This window comes from Carcharodon carcharias, chromosome 2 (genome assembly GCF_017639515.1).
Source record: "Carcharodon carcharias isolate sCarCar2 chromosome 2, sCarCar2.pri, whole genome shotgun sequence".
NCBI classification, from domain to species: Eukaryota; Metazoa; Chordata; class Chondrichthyes; order Lamniformes; family Lamnidae; genus Carcharodon; species Carcharodon carcharias.
Window position 1 is genome coordinate 184,176,435 of NC_054468.1, and position 19,157 is coordinate 184,195,591.

At 42.6% G+C, this 19,157-nt stretch overlaps 1 protein-coding gene across 2 annotated transcripts in view; it reads left to right on the forward strand.

Moving 5' to 3' along the window:
* The window catches only part of atf3 (activating transcription factor 3), a 28,379-nt gene extending 18,374 nt beyond the window's left edge, over positions 1–10,005 (forward strand). The window contains exons 2-4 of one of the 2 annotated variants that reach the window (XM_041208392.1): positions 4,657–4,895; positions 5,087–5,194; positions 9,209–10,005. In XM_041208392.1, the coding sequence (XP_041064326.1) occupies positions 4,665–4,895; positions 5,087–5,194; positions 9,209–9,406 (537 nt within the window). In that variant the 5' untranslated portion in view covers positions 4,657–4,664 and the 3' untranslated portion in view covers positions 9,407–10,005. The remainder of the gene's footprint in view (positions 1–4,656; positions 4,896–5,086; positions 5,195–9,208) is intronic. The other variant, XM_041208400.1, reaches the window with a different exon arrangement.
* Positions 10,006–19,157: the final 9,152 nt, after the last annotated feature.

Here is a 19,157-nt window from a genome sequence, read left to right on the forward strand (position 1 = left end):
TTGCACTGCAATTACGTCCGACAATTTGCCTCCCAATTCTGTCCTCCCCTGCATCCCTGCTGGAGCCGGCATTGGAAGGTACAAAGGCTCCAGCTTTATATGATAAGTAGGCAGATTAAATCAGTCAGCATTGGATGCACCCTCTCCACTGCTGACTGGAAGATCTGGGCCTTTGCTGTGTTCTGTGGTCCTGACAACAATTAATTTGCAAGTGCAGAATATAAACTGTAGGTCTATGATTTATTGTATTTCTAGCAACTGAACTACCTTGTTCCCAGCAAAAACTGCCTGATCGTAAATGGCGCAGACTGAGGTCAGATACACATCTGGCAGGAACAGGCAGCTAATGAATAAATTCAAAGCAGGTTCCCTTTATGTCCTTTGGATCTGTTGATTTAACTTCTCAGCTGAAAGATGGCATGTCTAACAACCCTTGCAGCACTGTACCGAAATATCAGCCTAAATATGTGCTCAAGTCTCTCAAATGGGACTAGCAGGGCCCACAACCTCTGACTCTGACAGTACTGCTACAAAGCTAAGGCTGACATTATATACACACTCAGAATTCCTTTGGGTTTCTCCAGATTGGCTGTTGGAATATTGGCAGAAACTTCCCATAGAGAAAAAAATGTGAGTTTTTGCTGACCTGCTGAAGGTATGACGATTGATTGGGTTAACCTCCGAGAAAGTTGTGGTAAGAGATATTATACAAATGGGTCATATTTTTAAAAATTAAAATTGTGATGCCTTTGGGGCCATGTCTTCTGTGCAGCAGTCCTGGGCTGGAAGCACTGAGAGGTGTGCATGTGGCTGCAGTTCAAATATGGTGCCCAGCGTGAAGAAGCGGGGAGGTGACAGTGTGGCGGGTGAATGAGAGCCCGCTTTCTCGGAGGTTAACCCAATCAGCTGTCATACCTTCAACCGGTCAGCAAAAACTCACATTTTTTTCTGTGATGTTTCTGCTAATATTCTACCTGCCATGGAAATGGCGTGTTTCCCGGGAATGCATAATTAATGCAGCAGCTTTGGGATGATACAGCATGAGAGGCTGCTATTGCAGGGGGTAGGTGAAACATCATTTCACCCGCCCACTACCACACCAAGGTGCAGGTAAATCCTAGTCCGGTTTCGGAGTAGTGGATTGGTTTTATTGGATGGAGATGAATTGCCCTATCCACACCGAACTGTATCAGAGGGCTCTTTGCCACTTAACATTTTTTGTTGTGTTGTTTATAGAACATGATGCAAGAATGTTTCCCTCTGCTTATTTCAAATGCTGTGCTGTTGTGTTGAAGCTTTACACATTTGAATAAGCTCATTCAATTAATTCCTCACATTAAATTTACACTGCAAAGGAAATGTAATGGGTGGAACTAAATGTAATTGGTGTATGAAATGGACATGATGCAGCATGCTATAACCCATGGAGCTTTCAATCTGGTCTAAAACGAAATGTTTTCCTGAGGCAGATTAATACCATGCCCAGATTGAGGATTTCATTATGGGCAGGATTTTATCCTCATTGGGCGGGCGTGGCATGCGGGCCTGGGAGTGACTACAAAATGGTCCCCTGCCCGTGATCGGGCCTCGACTGTGATTTCACACTGGCTGGCCAATTAACGGTCAGCCAGCATGAAACACGTGCCAAGAGCCTCAGCGCTGCTAGGATGAGGGTGGATGAAGCGTGAGCACTAAAGTTAGCCCATGCGCGGGTGTGCGCTCACTGAAAGCTCCCTGAAGGTACAGAGCCGAAGGTTTTTAAAATGAAGAATCAACAAATGATATAAACATGACCCCACATGTGACTCAGTCACATGAAGAGGGACAAATTAAAAATGAGTTTAAATTTTTTTTTTAATTCACTGTAGGAAACCTCACCCCGCCCTGGGATGAGGTTGCGCAAAAAATGCAAAGGCCGCCTGGCCGATTTGCCTGCCCACTAACCATAAAGTTGGACAGACAGTGAAAAATTAAACTTAATTACCTGCTTACAGGCCTTAATAGGCCTCTTAATTGCTGGCAGAAATATTGCACGATTGTGCGATGATGTTTGGACACTCACCTGACATCATCACACGCTATTTCACCCTCACGTGTTGGACATCAACTCCAACCTCAGACAACCACATTTGATCATACATTTATTTATGGGGAGGTGGTGGCATAGTAGTATTATCACTGGAATTTTTCTAGAAGCTTAGGTTAATGTTCTGGGGACCTGGGTTCAAATCCTACCATAGTAGATGGTGAAGTTTGAATTAAAAGTCTGATGATGAACGTGAGACTTTTGATTATCATAAAAACCTATCTGGTTCACTAAAGTCCTTTAGGGAAGGAAATCTGTTATCCTGGTCTGGTTTATATGTGACTGCAGGTTGACTCTTAAATGCCCTGTGAATGAGGACAAGTAGGGGTTGGCAACAAATGCTGGCTGAGCCAGCAATACCCCCATCCCATAAAAATGAATTTTAAAAAATGTTCACAGATCTTGTGTTAGATAGAAAATTAAAATAATTTCCACAACATCAATTCCTAGGCTCTTTAAAATGAATTATTTTTCACAGTAGATGAGTGCTTTTCCTCTGCAGCCAGCAAACAGGCTAGGGCATGCAAAGGATGTCATTTGCTTATTTTTCAGTCAAGTGCTTCAGGCATGGAGATAGCTGAGACATACCTATAGCGTATTCAAATCCATATATGCCTTTGCATCACATTGTCCTAACTACTAAAAAACATATTCATAATGGTGTCACCTGTTAGGAATGGAGGCGGAAGTGCAGTGTACAGAATGGATCCCTGAGATCTGACCTAAAACATTCCTAGTTGCTTATGTAATAGTAATAAGTAATTGATCATTGAGGTGATGAAAGGGCTACATTGAACAAATGTTCATGCTGAGCAGTCAAGGCACAGCTGTCTTCTAATCTCATAGCTATATTAGATCTTCGTAAAAGCACTTGTGGTGTGATGTTGCATCCGCCCATTGACATCTCCCTAATGCTTGGATACGTACAGCATTCTTCAAATTGGCCTTGAATTGATTCTGGGTAGTTTTACATTGTGCCAATCCCAGATTAATTCTTGAGTTACAACACTTGCAGGAGAAGGACGTTCATTCACTAGTGAATAAAAAATAGTCAACCGTCAGTGTATACACCAGGCTTTATAATGCAGAGCATTGCACAGGTTTCACAATCAGAGCAGACTCAATGGAAGAACTGTTCGACACAAGGATTAGAACACTTGCATCGTTTCATCTCCAGAAGCTGAATTTTAATTTAGTCAGGCTGCACTGAAAAGCTTTTTGATAAGGGCCCTAAGTGAGTTGGAAAAGCAACAGTATAGGGCTAGTTGAGAACATGAAAACCATTTCATACTTTTTTCCCATCTTTGCACCAGTTTCAGTGTCTGCATGTTGTCTGAGATTATTGTGTCTAATAAGCAGCTGAGTCATAGAAATCAAGGTTGGTCCTCAATTGATGCTGAGTTAGCTGATTTGGGCCATTTCAGCGAAATAGGTGCAACAATTGGCCGAGGTTATAAAAGGCAAAAATTATATATGGGACAATTTCCGTGTATACACTTCCGGTGGGCAGCCTCATTCAATGAATGTACAAGACTGGAAGCTGCCTAGCTGTGTTCATTTCACTAGATGGCAAGTCACTGAGTTCCCCAACATGGGCTTTGGTGGATGAAGATTCCTGCCAGAAATGCGTGGCTGGAATTTTATGTTCCCAGAGATGAGTTGGCAGGCGGGTGGCAGACATGATACCGGGGCGCCTTTCCCACTGCCTACCTACTCTTTCCACCCCATTGCAATTAACCCATGGTGGGTGAGGCCAGAACCAAGTTTGAAGCCCGCGAGGTCCTATCCCAAGATCTGGTTTCCCCTCCCCCTCCCAGGGGTTCCCTTCCTGCTAGCCTGTGCACCCCAGTCCCCCACCTCCCTCACCAGGGCCTAAGAGCCTCGCCCTGCAGCAAATTCCTCTTAACTTTCCTCTCCCATCTGGCTTCAGTGAAGGTCTTTGTTGAGGCTTGCTGCAGTCCCAGCAGCCACCGCTCCTGGGGATGCTGCTGGAAGCAAAGAGCTGCTGGCAATTTGATTGGCCAGCAGCTCTTGGAAGCATGACTTCCACTACAGCCCGAGCAGTCAGGCTAATACACTGAACCTGCTGCTCTGTGGAGGAATCTGAGGACAGTAGTTTGGATATGAAAGCCTCAGAGTAGGGATGTATCCTGCAAAGACCAATGAATTAAATATTCCATACACTTTGTCAACCACCAACCACTTGTATGTTGGAAATAGCTATCTAAGCTTTATATAAGAGCAATTTAAAAAATAGAAGTGTTGCACTATCGAATAGTACATGGTCTGGGACTTTCCATTTCAACTGGGTTTTTGGGCCAGAAAATGTTGAGCATGCGCCCATGGTGGGGGCCAGGGGGAGAAAGAGAATCTGTCTGTGCTACGTTTGGACGTTTCCTGGTGGCATATTCTAGATTGATATTGGTATGTAGTATGCCGGGGAGAGAAGCGATTGGGGGGTGGGGTGGGGGGGGTGCATAACCAAAGAAGAAAGGTGAGAAATAAATATCTGAACATAATTTTACTCTAATTGAGTGAAATAATTTCATGTTCATTGTTCTCCTGTACAGCCAATACCATGATGCTCCAACACATAGGACAAGCATCTGCATCAGATGTCAGTACAGCAGCGGTCGTTCCATGTATCTCGCCCTCAATGTCTTTGGTATTTGATGAGTTTACAAACATTACCCCTTTGGTCAAAGAAGAGCTGCGATTTGCCATTCAAAGCAAACGGATATCAAATGGAGTGTCAACCATGGAATATTTAATAGGAACTGAGAGTTCAAACGAAACAATAGAAAGAAAGGTGCGTTTAATAAATGTATACCTTGGGTATACTAAAATTACACCATAATGTGAGCACGAAACCTAAAACATCACAACAGTACAAACTAAATTCTGACCTAAAGCAAATGATGATCTTATTTTATTAAATTTTGAGGCACTGCTGCCATCTTACAATTCTAAGAAAGTGAGATTAGATATTCATTCTTACAGGTGACGCCACAGGAAGATGAGAGAAGAAGACGAAGAAGGGAAAGAAATAAAATAGCAGCAGCTAAATGTCGAAATAAGAAGAAGGAAAGGACAGACATATTACAAAAAGTAAGTACATGTGTCACAATTTCTTTGGCCTGAGGTATGGATGCTTATGGAGCTGCATTGCTCTGATTTGATAGCAATGACCTTGTATTACCTACATGGCCACTGAGATTCAAAATTGTTTCCAGTAAAAGAAGAACTATGCTCTTTGCATTTTTGAGTTTCCAAAGCAATAGTAATGTTTGGTCAGCCAGTTTCATTGTTTGCCATGTCTGTAAGGGTGGGTGAAGCCTGAAAACTGATCCTTAGTTGGGAAAGCATTATTCCTCGCAGTAGATTGACCTTGTTCCCACGCTCTCAGTCTTTCAGCATCAGATGTAGTATGCAGACTATTTGGCATTGATCTCAGGTTGCAACTGACCGAGGTAGAACTGAGGGAATACGTAAAAATTAAACTCTTAGTTACTTGTAGGTGAATTCTTGAGGAAAATGAAAGTATAAAAAAGAAATTAAAAAGGAGAAAAACCATTTTAGGAAGTACAAATGTTGATATGGAGCATAACTGTTCAAATGAAGCCCAGTCTGAGGATGCATTTTACCTTAGCTACTTAGAAGTGTTATTGCCACAAAAGTTAGCTACCGGTTACCTGTCACTACAGTTGCCAAGAAGGTGGCACCATGATGTAAATATGCAGTGAATGATCTAAAACAAAGTGCAGTAGGACGGGCTGAGTATTTACATGTTGAATACTTCCCCTCTTTGTGGGCATCCCATGAGAGAGGTTTTAACATGAACAATTATTTTTTAGTTATCTCCTGATAAAGAAGCTTTTTTAAAACCAAGCTAATTCAGTTAAGGCATGCTGTCAAATTTATCATGTTCCAACACAGTTTAATTGATCACTGTTCCTATTTTTAACAGTGATTGGTGCCAAACTTGGTGCTGCCTGGCCGATGCACCTGGAGATTTCCCTATTTTATTACAGGAGCTTGCCTTTATTCAATGCAGAATTAAAATAGGGGACATTGGGTATATATGGAGAAGGAGCTTAACATGCATAACCATAAAAATGTAAATGAACTATTATGGGAAAAAAAACTACTTATCCTGACACACACTTTATATCCAGGGAAACAAACTGGAATACTTTCTTAATGGCGTGGGATTAGAAACTGTGGACAATCAAAGGGGTTTTGGTGAACATGCACACAAATCACTACACAAATCTGTAAAAGCCAAGTGGCAGGTACCAAATGGTATTCAAAAAGGCTAATGGAATGTTGGCCTTTATCCCAAGGTGCACAGAGGAGGGGTTGAGGGAATTATGATTCAGTTGTACATAAAATGTTTTAAAATACTACAGGTAAATGTATTTCACTTGTATATCCCACCATTCAATAATCAAGGAAGTAAGGTAATCACAACAGACAACAACACTTGCACACTCTGCCTCTAATCTTATGATTTTACCAGCAAACACACGAAGGTTGAAGTACACATGCATATAGCGAGATCACATGCCCCACAATAGTGTCTATTACTCATTTTTTATTTACTAATCAAAAATGAAATTAGCCCCATCTGGATTCCCAATTAGCCGCACGTGGCTGATCTATTGAACAAATACTGCCACAATTAACATCCCAAGTTCCAGTTATGTACAAGCTCCAATATCTTTCCAAAGAAATCTAACAGAATTGTCAAGTAAGATCTTCCCTTCCATTGCCCACCTGGCATTCCACTAAAAACCATGTTGACCTGCCTTGAACTTTGTCAATGTGTTTCACAATATCTACTTCAGGACAACATCAAAGAATTATGCCTGGGACAGATATCTAGCTTACTGAACTGTAGTTATCACCACAACCTTTCACTTTAAAAAAAAACCGTTGTTACAACTCCCTAATTCTAATGATTCTATCAAGATCCCCACTAGAACTTTGCCATTCCATTTCTTGTAAACCATGAACTTTGTGGAGATAATACTTTTCCATTACTGGCAATGCTTCTTTCACTTGCGTCTGAGTAAGTACCAGTGTAATTTTCAAATTTCCTGGAAAATTAATCTGTTTCCAGGAATCAATGATTTCTTCCATTAACACAGAGATAATTCTGGCTATTTGCTTTTCAGATTACCTAATAAGTGCCTTTCATAACTCTGCTACTCTCACATTATTTACCCCAAATGCACTCAAAGTCTCTTTGTATTTTCATTCCTTCTTTTTGTCTGTTTAACCAATTTTCTAACAATTCTCAACTGAACCTTGTAGTCCAGCCTACCACTGAAGGTCTATGTTTGAGGAATGCCCTCTTTTTTAACTTTATATCTTACATCGCTTCCTTTTGTCATTCATATTTTGGCTGGAGTCTAATGGAGATGATGGGGGTCTTGGCTGCTGGCTCGAGAGCTCCGTGTTGCCTCCTGTGGGGAAGGTCTGCTGAATCATGTGCCACACAGGCACTTGACCGGACAGCAGCGAGCATTCCCACCCTGGGGGGGCAGAAGTCACCCCTACCAAGAGCTGCCAGTCAATCAGAGGCCAGCTGCTCTATAGAATGGCAGTGCCATTGGGGAGGCAGTGGCCGCTGATGGTATGACATCCACCTGAAGCCTAGGATCATTTGTTGGATCGCAGGCCAAGGTGAGTGATGGCAGGAGGGGGATCATGGGGAGGGGTATCAGCAGCAAGGACAGGATCTTGGCTCTCAGCTGGTCCTGCCTTCCTGATGCTGGGTTCCTTGATCAGACGCTGAATGCCTTTGAACAAAGGATACCCCCAGGAGTCTGCAAGAGACACCGCATGGGTTTACTTGTCGTGCTCCTCACATGGTGAGACCCCTGCCTGTTGCTGGATGAATCCCAGTGGCGGTGGGATGAGACTCTTAAATGAGCATTAGTTGGCCGCTTAAAGGCCTCAATTGATGGCAGGGCAGGAAGGCTGTCCAAGGGTCTTCTTGCCACAGACTTAATTGGAGTCCCCACCTGATTAAATGACCCCCATCACCAAACTCGCCACAATGTCCTTCTTTTCCTGTGTTGTAAATTGATTTTGTAAGCATCAATGTATATTTAAAAGTATACCACATCGCCAAGCTTTGTGCTTCTAACAATTTATTCTAATTCAGCTACATTCACTTCTTTCTCAATCCCTTAAAGTTCAACTTCCTAAAACTGAATCCCTGTTATACTCTCCTAACACATGGTGACTGTGACTCTGAACTCAGTTATGTTATTGTAGCTGTTTCCAAGATGATTTGAACATTAAAATTCGGATTCATCTTTGGCATGTTACACAAAAGCCACCTTCCCACACACCTGACACCAATCTCCATTATCGTTTGAATCAAAAACACACCATTACTATAAACCAGTTTGAACTGGATTTCAATTAAGGATATGTGCCAGAACACTATGTTAGGTAAGTCAACAAAGAAATTAACATTATTGGCTGTTTAATATGGCCAATGAGAAAAAATAAAACAGAATTGTGAAATGTTTAACAATATGCATAATTAGATACGCTGAGTGAAAAGATACTCGAATGAAAAAATATACTCTTACATGCGCCTGTGTATTTGGACATCAATAGAATTGTTTGAACCGTCAGTGTGGTAGGTGAGGCCTCTGTCAGGGGAACAATATTTGTAAGCATGTCATACAGATCCGTCAAGAAACTAAGCACAAATGGGTACATCATATCCCTGAAATGACACAATATTATAACCATTTATTGGCAACTTGACCTTGGATAGTTTAGTTAGTCTTTTGGAGCACATAACCTGGAAAGTTAAAACTATTGAAATGGACAAGAACCTTCCAATTAGGTGCTGAAATTCAAAGTCTTCTCATACAGAATTTTGTGTGAGTAGCCTGATGTTTTATGCAAAATAGTAATGTAAAACTTCATGGTAAATAAATTCACTGTTTAATGGAGACAAGCATAAAAAACAAGGAATACATTTTACAGTGCTTTGTGTGGTTATTGCACTCAATGTATAGTTCCTTTTTTAAAAGAATCATAATTGACTACATCAGAAGAATTGACAAATTACTTAATGTTATACCTTACCCCTAGGAGTCAGAAAAGCTGGAATCTCTGAACGCAGAGCTGAAAGCACAAATCGAAGAATTGAAAAATGAGAAACAGCAACTGATTTACATGCTGAACCTGCACAGGCCTACGTGTATAGTCCGGGCTCAGAATGGGAGGACTCCAGAGGACGAGAAGAATCTTTTCATCCAACAGATCAAGGAAGGAACATTGCAGAACTAAATCATAAAGGAAATGAATCATGGAGCCGCAGAGTCCGTCTCCCAGGAGGCACCAAGAACAGAAGTAGCTCTACGTTAGTATGGTACTAACTCGCTAGTCCGAAGAGTTTGCACTTTCAGCATAATGGATATCTTCTGTTTCACTATTAACTGTTGAACCTGGACAAATGCTGCATTAAAACTGCATGCAAACAGGGGAAAAACACACACTCACTTACTCTCTGCCTTGACATTAGGCTGCACAATTATTTTTTACTATTGACGCAGGCGTCATGCCTTTTATTATTCTCTATTGCTGTTGATGCCCAGTTGATGTACCAGCATGCCAGCCGTGTTTATGGTATTTTTACTTTGAGACCGTGTGACACTTATACTTTGTAGCTTTTATTCAAGTCTGTAGTGTTTACGCCAGTTGTCTAGGATATTATTGCGAGCGTGTTACATTAGTTTTGGAAGGAAAAGCAATGTTACCGCAAAATCTAAGCATGTATGTACAAGTACTAAAGAGATTTTAATGGAGTGCTCTAATATAACTTTTTTCTACATTGTGATAGTTGAGGTGTGCATTTGATACATTTAATAATAAAAATATTGTCTTATCGTTTAGTTTGGTCAATTTTATAGCTGAAATGTCTTGATTTCAGTTATATTATGAAGGGATAATAGCTGTAATTATGACTATGTATTCCTTTTATGATCTGTAAAATTGTTGATAATCTGTTAACGGTATTAGGTCCTTTGTCAAATTATGTAAAGTTGGTTCCACCAGGTTTTTTATTTCAACCTCTCATTTCACATTAATTCTGCATTCAAACTTCCATATTCCGAGTAACAGAGAGGTGGGAGGATGGGCCACAAGCTCCTGTATATTTTCCAGAAGTATTCTGCAAATTAACTTACCAAGTGTTTATATCAGGGTAGATGAATGGTGTCAGATCATCTCAAAGGTAGTCTGCCAGTTCTAGTGCTAATGAAACAGCAAAGCTGATTACACATATTATTAGGTTAGCAAGAGAGTCAAAATGGTTGCTCTAATGGAACAAAAAATTACAAATTTATTTTAATATAATCATTCATTATCAAATGGGATGTGGAGGTGTGTAGCATTGGGGAGCACATAAGACCATAAGACATAGGAGCAGAAATTAGGCCAATCAGCCCATTGAGTCTGCTCCACCATTCAATCATGGCTGATAAGTTTCTCAACCCCATTCTCCCGCCTTCTCCCCGTAACCTTTGATCCCCTTACCAATCAAGAACCTATCTATCTCGGTCTTAAATACACTCAATAACCTGGCCTCCACAGCCTTCTGTGGCAATGAATTCCATAGATTCACCACTCTCTGGCTAAAGAAGTTTCTCCTCATCTCTGCTGTAAAAGGTCTTCCCTTTACTCTGAGGCTGTGCCCTCGGATCCTAGTCTCTCCTACTAATAGAAACATCTTCCCCACGTCCACTATATCCAGTCCTTTCAGTATTCTGTAAGTTTCAATCAGATCCCCCCTCATCCTTCGAAACTCCATCGAGTATAGACCCAGAGTCCTCAAACGTTCCTCATATGTTAAGCCTTTCATTCCTGGGATCATTCTCGTGAACATCCTCTGGACCCTCTCCAGGGCCAGAATATCCTTCCTGAGTTTAGGGGCCCAAGATTGCTCACAATATTCTAAATGTGGTCTGACCAGAGCCTTATAAAGCCTCAGCAGCACATCCCTGCTTTTATATTCTAGTCCTCTCAAAATAAATGCCAACATTGCATTTGCCTTCCTAACTCCCGACTCAACCTGCAAGTTAACCTTAAGAGAATCCTGGACTAGGACTCCCAAGTCCCTTTGCACTCTGGACTTCTAAATTCTCTCTCCATTTAGAAAATAGTCTATGCTTCTATTCTTCCTACCAAAGTGCATGACCTCACACTTCCCCACGTTGTATTCCATCTGCCACTTCTTTGCCCATTCTCCTAACATGTCCAAATTCTTCTGCAGCCTCCCCACCTCCTCAATACTACCTGTCCCTCCACCTATCTTTGTATCATCTGCAAACTTAGCCAGGGTGCCCTCAGTTCCTTCATCTAGATCATTAATGTATAAAGTGAAAAGTTGTGGTCCCAACACTGACCCTTGCGGAACTCCATTAATCACTGGCCGCCATCCTGAGTAGGAGCCCCTTATCCCCACTCTCTGCCTCCTGCCAGACAGCCAATCTTCTATCCATGCTGGTACCTTGCCTCTAACACCATGGGCTCTTATCTTACTGAGCAGCCTCCTGTGCGGCTCCTTGTCAAAGGCCTTCTGGGAGTCCAAGTAGATAATATCCATTGGCTCTCCTTTGTCTAACCTACTCTTTACCTCCTCAAAGAATTCTAACAGATTTGTCAGGCATGACCTCCCCTTGATGAAACCATGCTGACTTTGCCCGATTTTACCATGCACTTCCAAGTATTCTGAAATCTCATCCTTAATAATGGACTCTAAAATCTTAACAACGACCGAGGTCAGGCTAATTGGCCTATAATTTCCCGTCTTTTGCCTCACTCCCTTCTTAAAAAGAGGGGCTACATTAGCAATTTTCCTGTCCTCTGGAACCCTCCCTGACTCCAGTGATTCCAGAAAGATCACCACTAACGCCTCCACGATCTCTTCAGCTCTCTCCTTCAGAACTCTGGGGTGTAATCCATCTGGTCCAGGTGATTTATCCACCTTCAGACCTTTCAGTTTTCCTAGCACCTTCTCCTTGGTATCAACTCTGCCCCCCTGACTCTCTTGAACTTTGGGGATGTCACTCGTGTCTTCTACTGTGAAGACTGACGCAAAGTACCTATTCAGTTCCTCCATTTTTTTGTTCACCACTACTACTTCTCTAGTGTCACTTTCCAGCGGCCCAATGTCCACTTTTGCTTCTCTCTTACCCTTTATATATGTAAAAAAATCTCTTGCAATCTTCTTTTATATTACTGGCTAGTTTACCCTCATATTTAATCTTCTCCTTGCTTATTTCTTTTTTAGTTGTCCTCTGTTGGTCTTTGTAGGCTTCCCAATCTCCTGGTTTCCCACTGCTCTTCGCCGCATTGTATGCTTTCTCTTTAGCTTTTATGCTGTCCCTGACTTCCCTTGTCAGCCATGGTTGCCTTGTCCTCCCTTTAGTATGCTTCTTCTTCCTAGGGATGAATTTTTGCTGTGTCTCCCAAATTACTCCCAGAAACTCCTGCCATTGCTGTTCACTGTCTTTCCTGCTAGGCTCATCTCCCAGTCAATTCTGGCCAGCTCCTCCCTCATGCCTCTGTAGTTGCCTTTATTCAACTGTAATACTGATACATCTGATTCCAGCTTTATCCTCTCAAATTGCAGGGTAAATTCTATCATATTATGGTCACTTCCTCCTAAGGGTTCCTTCACCTTAAGCTCCCTTATCAAATCTGCCTCATTACACATCACTAAATCTAGAATTGCCTGTTCCCTCGTGGGCTCCACCACAAGCTGCTCCAAAAAGCCATCTTGTAGACATTCCACAAATTCCTTTTCTTGGGATCCACTACCAACCTGATTTTCCCAGTCTACCTGCATATTGAAATCCCCCATGATCATTGTAACCTTGCCTTTCTTACTCACCTTTTCTATCTCCTGGTGTATCTTGTGCCCCACATCCTGACTACTGTTCGGAGGCCTGTACATAACTCCCATTATGGTTTTTTTACCTTTGCGGTTCCTCAACTCTACCCACGCAGATTCTACATCATCTGACCCTACATCATTTCTTGCTATCGATTTAATTTCATTCCTTACTAACAAAGCAACCCCACCCCCTCTGCCAACCTGTCTATCTTTTCGATAGGATGTATATCCTTGGATATTTAGCTCCCAGTCCTGATCCCCTTGCAGCCATGTCTCTGTAATGCCCACCACATCATACCTGCCAATTTCAATCTGCGCCACAAGCTCATCTACCTTATTTCGTATACTGCGTGCATTCGGATACAACACCTTCAGTCCTGTATTTCCCATCCCCTTTCTCATTGTCGTCCCTTTATCTGATGCGCTTGAAGTTAGATTCCTAGCCCTTTTCAAACATTCTGTCCTATTTTGTGTTCTGGAGACTTTAATAGCCTCTCCTGGACTCTCCTTTCTTTTCAGTTTTTTCATAATTTCCATGAAGTTGAATCCACCCCCCCACACACTAACCTGCTGCTTTGTTTCCCATTAGTCATATTTCTTGGAGTTTTACCCTTCCTTCTACCCCTCCCCACCCCACCCACGTTCTAGTTTAAAGTCCTGTGGATCACCCTATTTACCCTCTTCGCTAGAACATTGGTCCCAGATCGGTTCAGGTGGAGACCGTCCCAATGGTACAGATCCCTCCTGTTCCAATACTGATGCCTGTGCCCCACGAAATGGAATCCCTCTCTCCTGCACCACTCCTTTAGCCATGTGTTTACTTCCCTTATTCTCGCGTCCCTATGCCAATTTGCATGTGGCTCGGGTAATCATCCGGAGATTATAACCCTTGAGGACCTGTTCTTTAATTTAGCTCCTAGTTCCTGATAATCCCCAAACAGGTCCTCTTTCCTAGTCTTACCTATGTTATTTGTCCCGACGTGGACCACAACAACTGGATCCTCCCCCTCCCTCTCCAATATCCTTTCAAGCTGGTCAGAGATGTCCCTCACCCTGGCACCGGGCAGGCAACATACCATGAGGGACTTTCAATCCTGCTTACAAAGGAAGCTATCAATTCCCCTAATTATAGAATCCCCTACAACTACCACTTGACTTTTTGCCACCCCCCTCTTGAATGGCCTCCTGTGCCACGGTGCCATGGTCAGCTGGCTCATCCTCCCTACAGCCCTGTTCCTCATCCACACAGGGAGCAAGTACCTCGTACCTGTTGGACAAGATCAAGAGCTGAGGCCCCTCTGTTCCTGAACACAGGATCCCTCTACCTGCCTCACTTGCAGTCACACCCTGCTGACCCTGACCACTCACCGAGCTTGAGGTACTTAATCTACCGGGTGTGACCGCCTCCTGATACAAAGCGTCCAGGTAAGTCTCCCCCTCCCGGATGTGCCACAGCATTCAGAGCTCAGACTCCAGCTCATCAATTCTGAGCCGGAGTTCCTCCAGCAACCAACACTTGCTGCAGATGTGGTCACTACGACTCGCAATGGGATCTGCCAGCTATCACATCATACAGCTACAGCACATCACCTGCCCAGCCATCTCTACTTAGATAATTAATTTATTAATTAGCTTTGCAGTGTTTTCTTTTAAATTTGGTGCAGATTTCCTACCAACCAATCAGGTCATAGCTTTCCTGTGACATCTCTTTTTCAGTTTTGGCTTCAGTTACTCTGTGCCCCAAGGTCATCGCTTCGGTGCTCCTCCCTCTGAGTCTGCTCCCTAGAGACAAGGCCACAAATCCCTGAGGTAAGCTAGGTGTATACTCACCGTTCTGGTGCTTCTTCCTCCAAGTCTGCTCTCAGGATTTACTCACCAGTCAGCTGCTTTTTCTTTAAAATCCACTTTCAGAAGTGTCCCTCGCAGGTCGGGTGCATTCCTGAAGGCACTGCCTCTTCCTCTCCTTTTTTAGGTTTGAGGAAGAGGGAGGGATGGAAACACTACAGCAATATAATGTTTGGGGCTATTCCGTTCTTTGACAGTGGGTCCTCATCGATTTCCTCCTGAGTCGTGGTGACTGCAATGACTTCTCCCAGAATGCTTCAGTCACTTCTCACCAGCGCCCTCTGTTGGATCTAGCATAGTTCCATACCAGCCTAATTTCTATGTATAATTATATGCATCACATTTAATCATGTTTCCCTTTAGGGCCTTAAGGTCCAACCCCTGGCTTGAGCACACCCAATCAATGGAGGTCTGCCACATGTGTTACTGGGTCAGATACCCTACGAACATTGAAGGAGCCTGATTGAAAAGCACAATGTGCTCATTGTAATATGCAAATAAGCTGTTCTACGCTCATTGTGGGACGCTTTTGTAAAATTGGTATGCCACAGAGCTTGATTCAATATTCCCTCACCTTGTCCAGCAAATTATGAAATTAACCATAAGGAAGGAGCCTGCGGGAAGACTATTCGAAAGAATGGTGACCTCCATTCAGGTAAATTATTGCCATATCTTTTTAGGCTGCAAGTGGACTTTTAGACCTTTTTTGGTGAATCTGTCTAGTGGAGACTGATTCCTGAGTCCTCAAAGCAACCTTTTGGAGCTACAGGAGTGATTGTCTTCAATATAACTATTATTTGCCTCACAGATTCTCTGTTTGGTCTGCCTTGGGAGCTGGAGAAGGAGCAGCAGCAGTTGCACCGATTAAAAAAAACACTCCTGTGAACATGAGCAGTTTGGAGAAGAGGAAGGAGGAGGAGGCTGTGCAGGGGGCCCCAATGGCTGCAAATTGTTAGACAACAGTTTTCCTATCTCAACCTGATTGCGATATAATGTGTGAGTTGCCTGGTTGTGTCGCTTGTTGCAGTCTCAGCTGAAACACCAAATGCTTGTGGCACTTGTGGCATTGCTTGGCCCTTAAATGTACATCACAGGCTCCTTTTAGACTGAAACAGGGGAGATCAGCAACATCTCCCAGTTAGTTGCTCACTGCTGCATAATCAAGGTGCCTGAGACAGTCTATTCCAAGGGAGTGAACCATATCTCTTTCCCCATGATGCCATGATGCCTTCATCCTGCATCATTGGCAACAAGGGATATCCCCTCAACACATGGCACATGACTAATGTCAGATATAAACGCTGAACCTGGCCTACACTGAAAACTACATGGCCCTACAAGGTGCGCTGCATACTGTATAATTTTTCTCTCCAGAGGGACCAGCCATATCACCACATGGGCAAGAAGAAATGGAACACAGGAGGAAGCGGAGGAACAGCTTTAACCACCAGTCAGAAATCCCAGACTACTAACAGAAGAACACTTCAGTTGCATCCAATACGCCAACCGTCCCACCGTCCATATTCCCACACCCCTTACAACCACCATCTGAATGCCCATGTACAGTCCAACTTCAGGGATCTTACCTTTAGATAACTAAGAATACTAAGACCAACTCCAATTACCCAAAGAAGTGCTTTACACTAACATATTTCACCATTCTTCATCTGGCGATTGATGATATTGAACCATAAACTAAGAACCACCTTTGAACAAAACTCTAGTTCTTGTCTTGTGTGTTTGTTTCACTATTCTACTGCTCATGACATAGATCCCCAGTAGCTACAGCTTGGCAGTGTTAGGTTGCTGAGAGTACCTGTGTGTGATCTTGAGCTGTTCCACCCCTTTGGAAGAATGCAGAATTGTGGCATGAGATTAGGTATTCTGGCTCTTCCTCGACAAGGCTCTTCAATGCTGCATCCAAGAACCTGGGGCTCTTGCTTCAGAAGTTCACTCAGCCATTCTTGAACTTTCGGAAAATTGTCCTGCAGCCTACAACCACAGTGCACTTCCCTTTTAAAAGGTGCAGGCTGCCTTAAATAGCTTTGTGGCTTCTTCTGCACTAACCTTCCCCACCACCCCGCCTCTTCCTCACACAGGCAAGCAACCAATAAGCAGCATTGATAGCACTGGTTATGTCTCTCTCTTGATTCTTTTCCTGCACCTAAAGGCACATGAAGCACATGCTTACATCTGTTTCTACAGCTCAATTTTCCCATAGAACCATAGAAAAATTACAGCACAGAAAGAGGCCATTCAGCCCATCTTGTCCATGCCAGCCCGAGGTCACGCAGGTGCCGTTTCTAATCCCACCTTCCTGCACCCGGCCCATAGCCTTGCAGCTTACAGCATTTTATGTGCAGATCCAGGTACTTTTTAAAACAGTTTAAAGTTTCTGCCTCTAACACCAACTTGGACAGCGAATTCCAGACACCCACTACCCTCTGCATAAAAAAGTTCTTCCTCATATCCCCCTACACCTTCTGCCACTTATCTTGAATCTATGTCCCCTGGTTCTAGAATTCTCCATCAAGGGAAACAATTTTATCCTGTCCACTCTATCTATTCCCCTCGTAATTTTGTACACCTCAATTAAGTCATCTCTCAGCCTTCTTTGTTCCCGGGAAAATAACCTCAACCTATCTAATCTCTCTCATAGCTACACTTTTCTAACCTTGGCAACATTCTTGTAAACCTCCTCTGCACTCTCTCCAGAGCTATTATGCCCTTCCTGTAATGTGGTGACCAAAACTGCACACAATACTCCAGTTGTGGCCTCACCAGTGTTTTATACAATTCCAACATTATATCTTTACTTTTATATTCTATACCTCTGCCAATGAAGGAGAGCATTCCATATGCCTTCTTTACAGCCTTTTCTACTTGAACTGCTGCCTTCAGGGACCTGTGTATTTGTATGCCAAGATCTCTCACTTCATCTACCCCTCTTAGTGTATTCCCATTTATTTTGTAATCCCTGTAACTGACCTCCCTAAATGTATGACCTCACACTTCTCTATGTTAAAATCCATGTGCCACTTTACTGCCTACTCCACCAACATCCGGAATAGTTGCTAGCCTAAAGCTAGAGCTTGAGGGGCACTATGCCACATCTAGCATAGCCCACCAGGAGTTTCTCCTTATCATGCCACCTGCCATAGGCATATTGGAAGGATTTTCAGGTTGACAATCAACTTGTTTGGCCATGTTACGAATGCACCTTCCTTGGCCATTAAGTCCTGGAGTGAGACTTGAACCCAGAGCTTCTGGCTCAGAGGCAGGGACACTACCCATTGCATCATAAGACCTCAATGCTGGCTATATACCTGCTTCTAAATAATGAGATGGGTGCACCAATATTGGGTGGCCCTTGCGACCATGCAAATGACCCATACCACACGCACATATTATTTGGATGTGATCAAATTAATAGGCTAAACCTCCCCTCCCCATGGGTGTTAGGTGTCACTCAAAAAGTGAATTTGCTTTTCAAACTTGTTGCTCAGTCACTTTCACAAATATTGCTGACTCCACAGCTGGTTTATTGACCTTTTAAACCTTTTATATCTAATGGACAGCTCATATGCTTGAAAAGTGTTAGAAGATCATTATTTCTTAAGCTCTGGTCATTTGTCTTATCACTTCAGTTAGCAAAATTGCATGATTACAAAATACTTGTAGCCACCATTTTGAACAGTTATACATAATAATAAAGTATTAAAATTTTTTGTATAAAGTGGAAAATATAGCATTTTAAGGTTAATATGTATTATGCATCAAATATTGTTAAATTCAAAAGTAATTGATATTTTAGTACTTGTTAACATTGCATTACTGGTAAAAACTATTTGAAAAAAGATTAGTTCACATGTAACAGCCTTCTTTCTTTTTAACAGTCTAGATCAATGTGTTTTTCCCCTTTTTCTCAAGCAGGTTTAACAATGGATTACAATGCAGTTATCTAAGAAATACACAATCTCTCGTAAATAAAATAACCAGATGGCTCTGAGAGAACAAGTTGAGGAAATACATTCACTAGATGGTGCTATATGTCTACCTTGGCTGAACATGGTGCAAGTCATTTTTGTAGTATACATGGCAACAATGAAGGAGACAAGATACATTTTAAGACAAATACTCAAAATTCCTGCATATGCTCCAGTGGAAGGTGGTTTTTTATTCATTCATGGGATATGGGTGTCACTGGCTAGGCCAGAATTTATTGCCCATCCCTAATTGCCCTTTGAGAAGGCGGTGGTGAGCTGTCTTCTTGAACCGCTGCAGCCCATGTGGTGT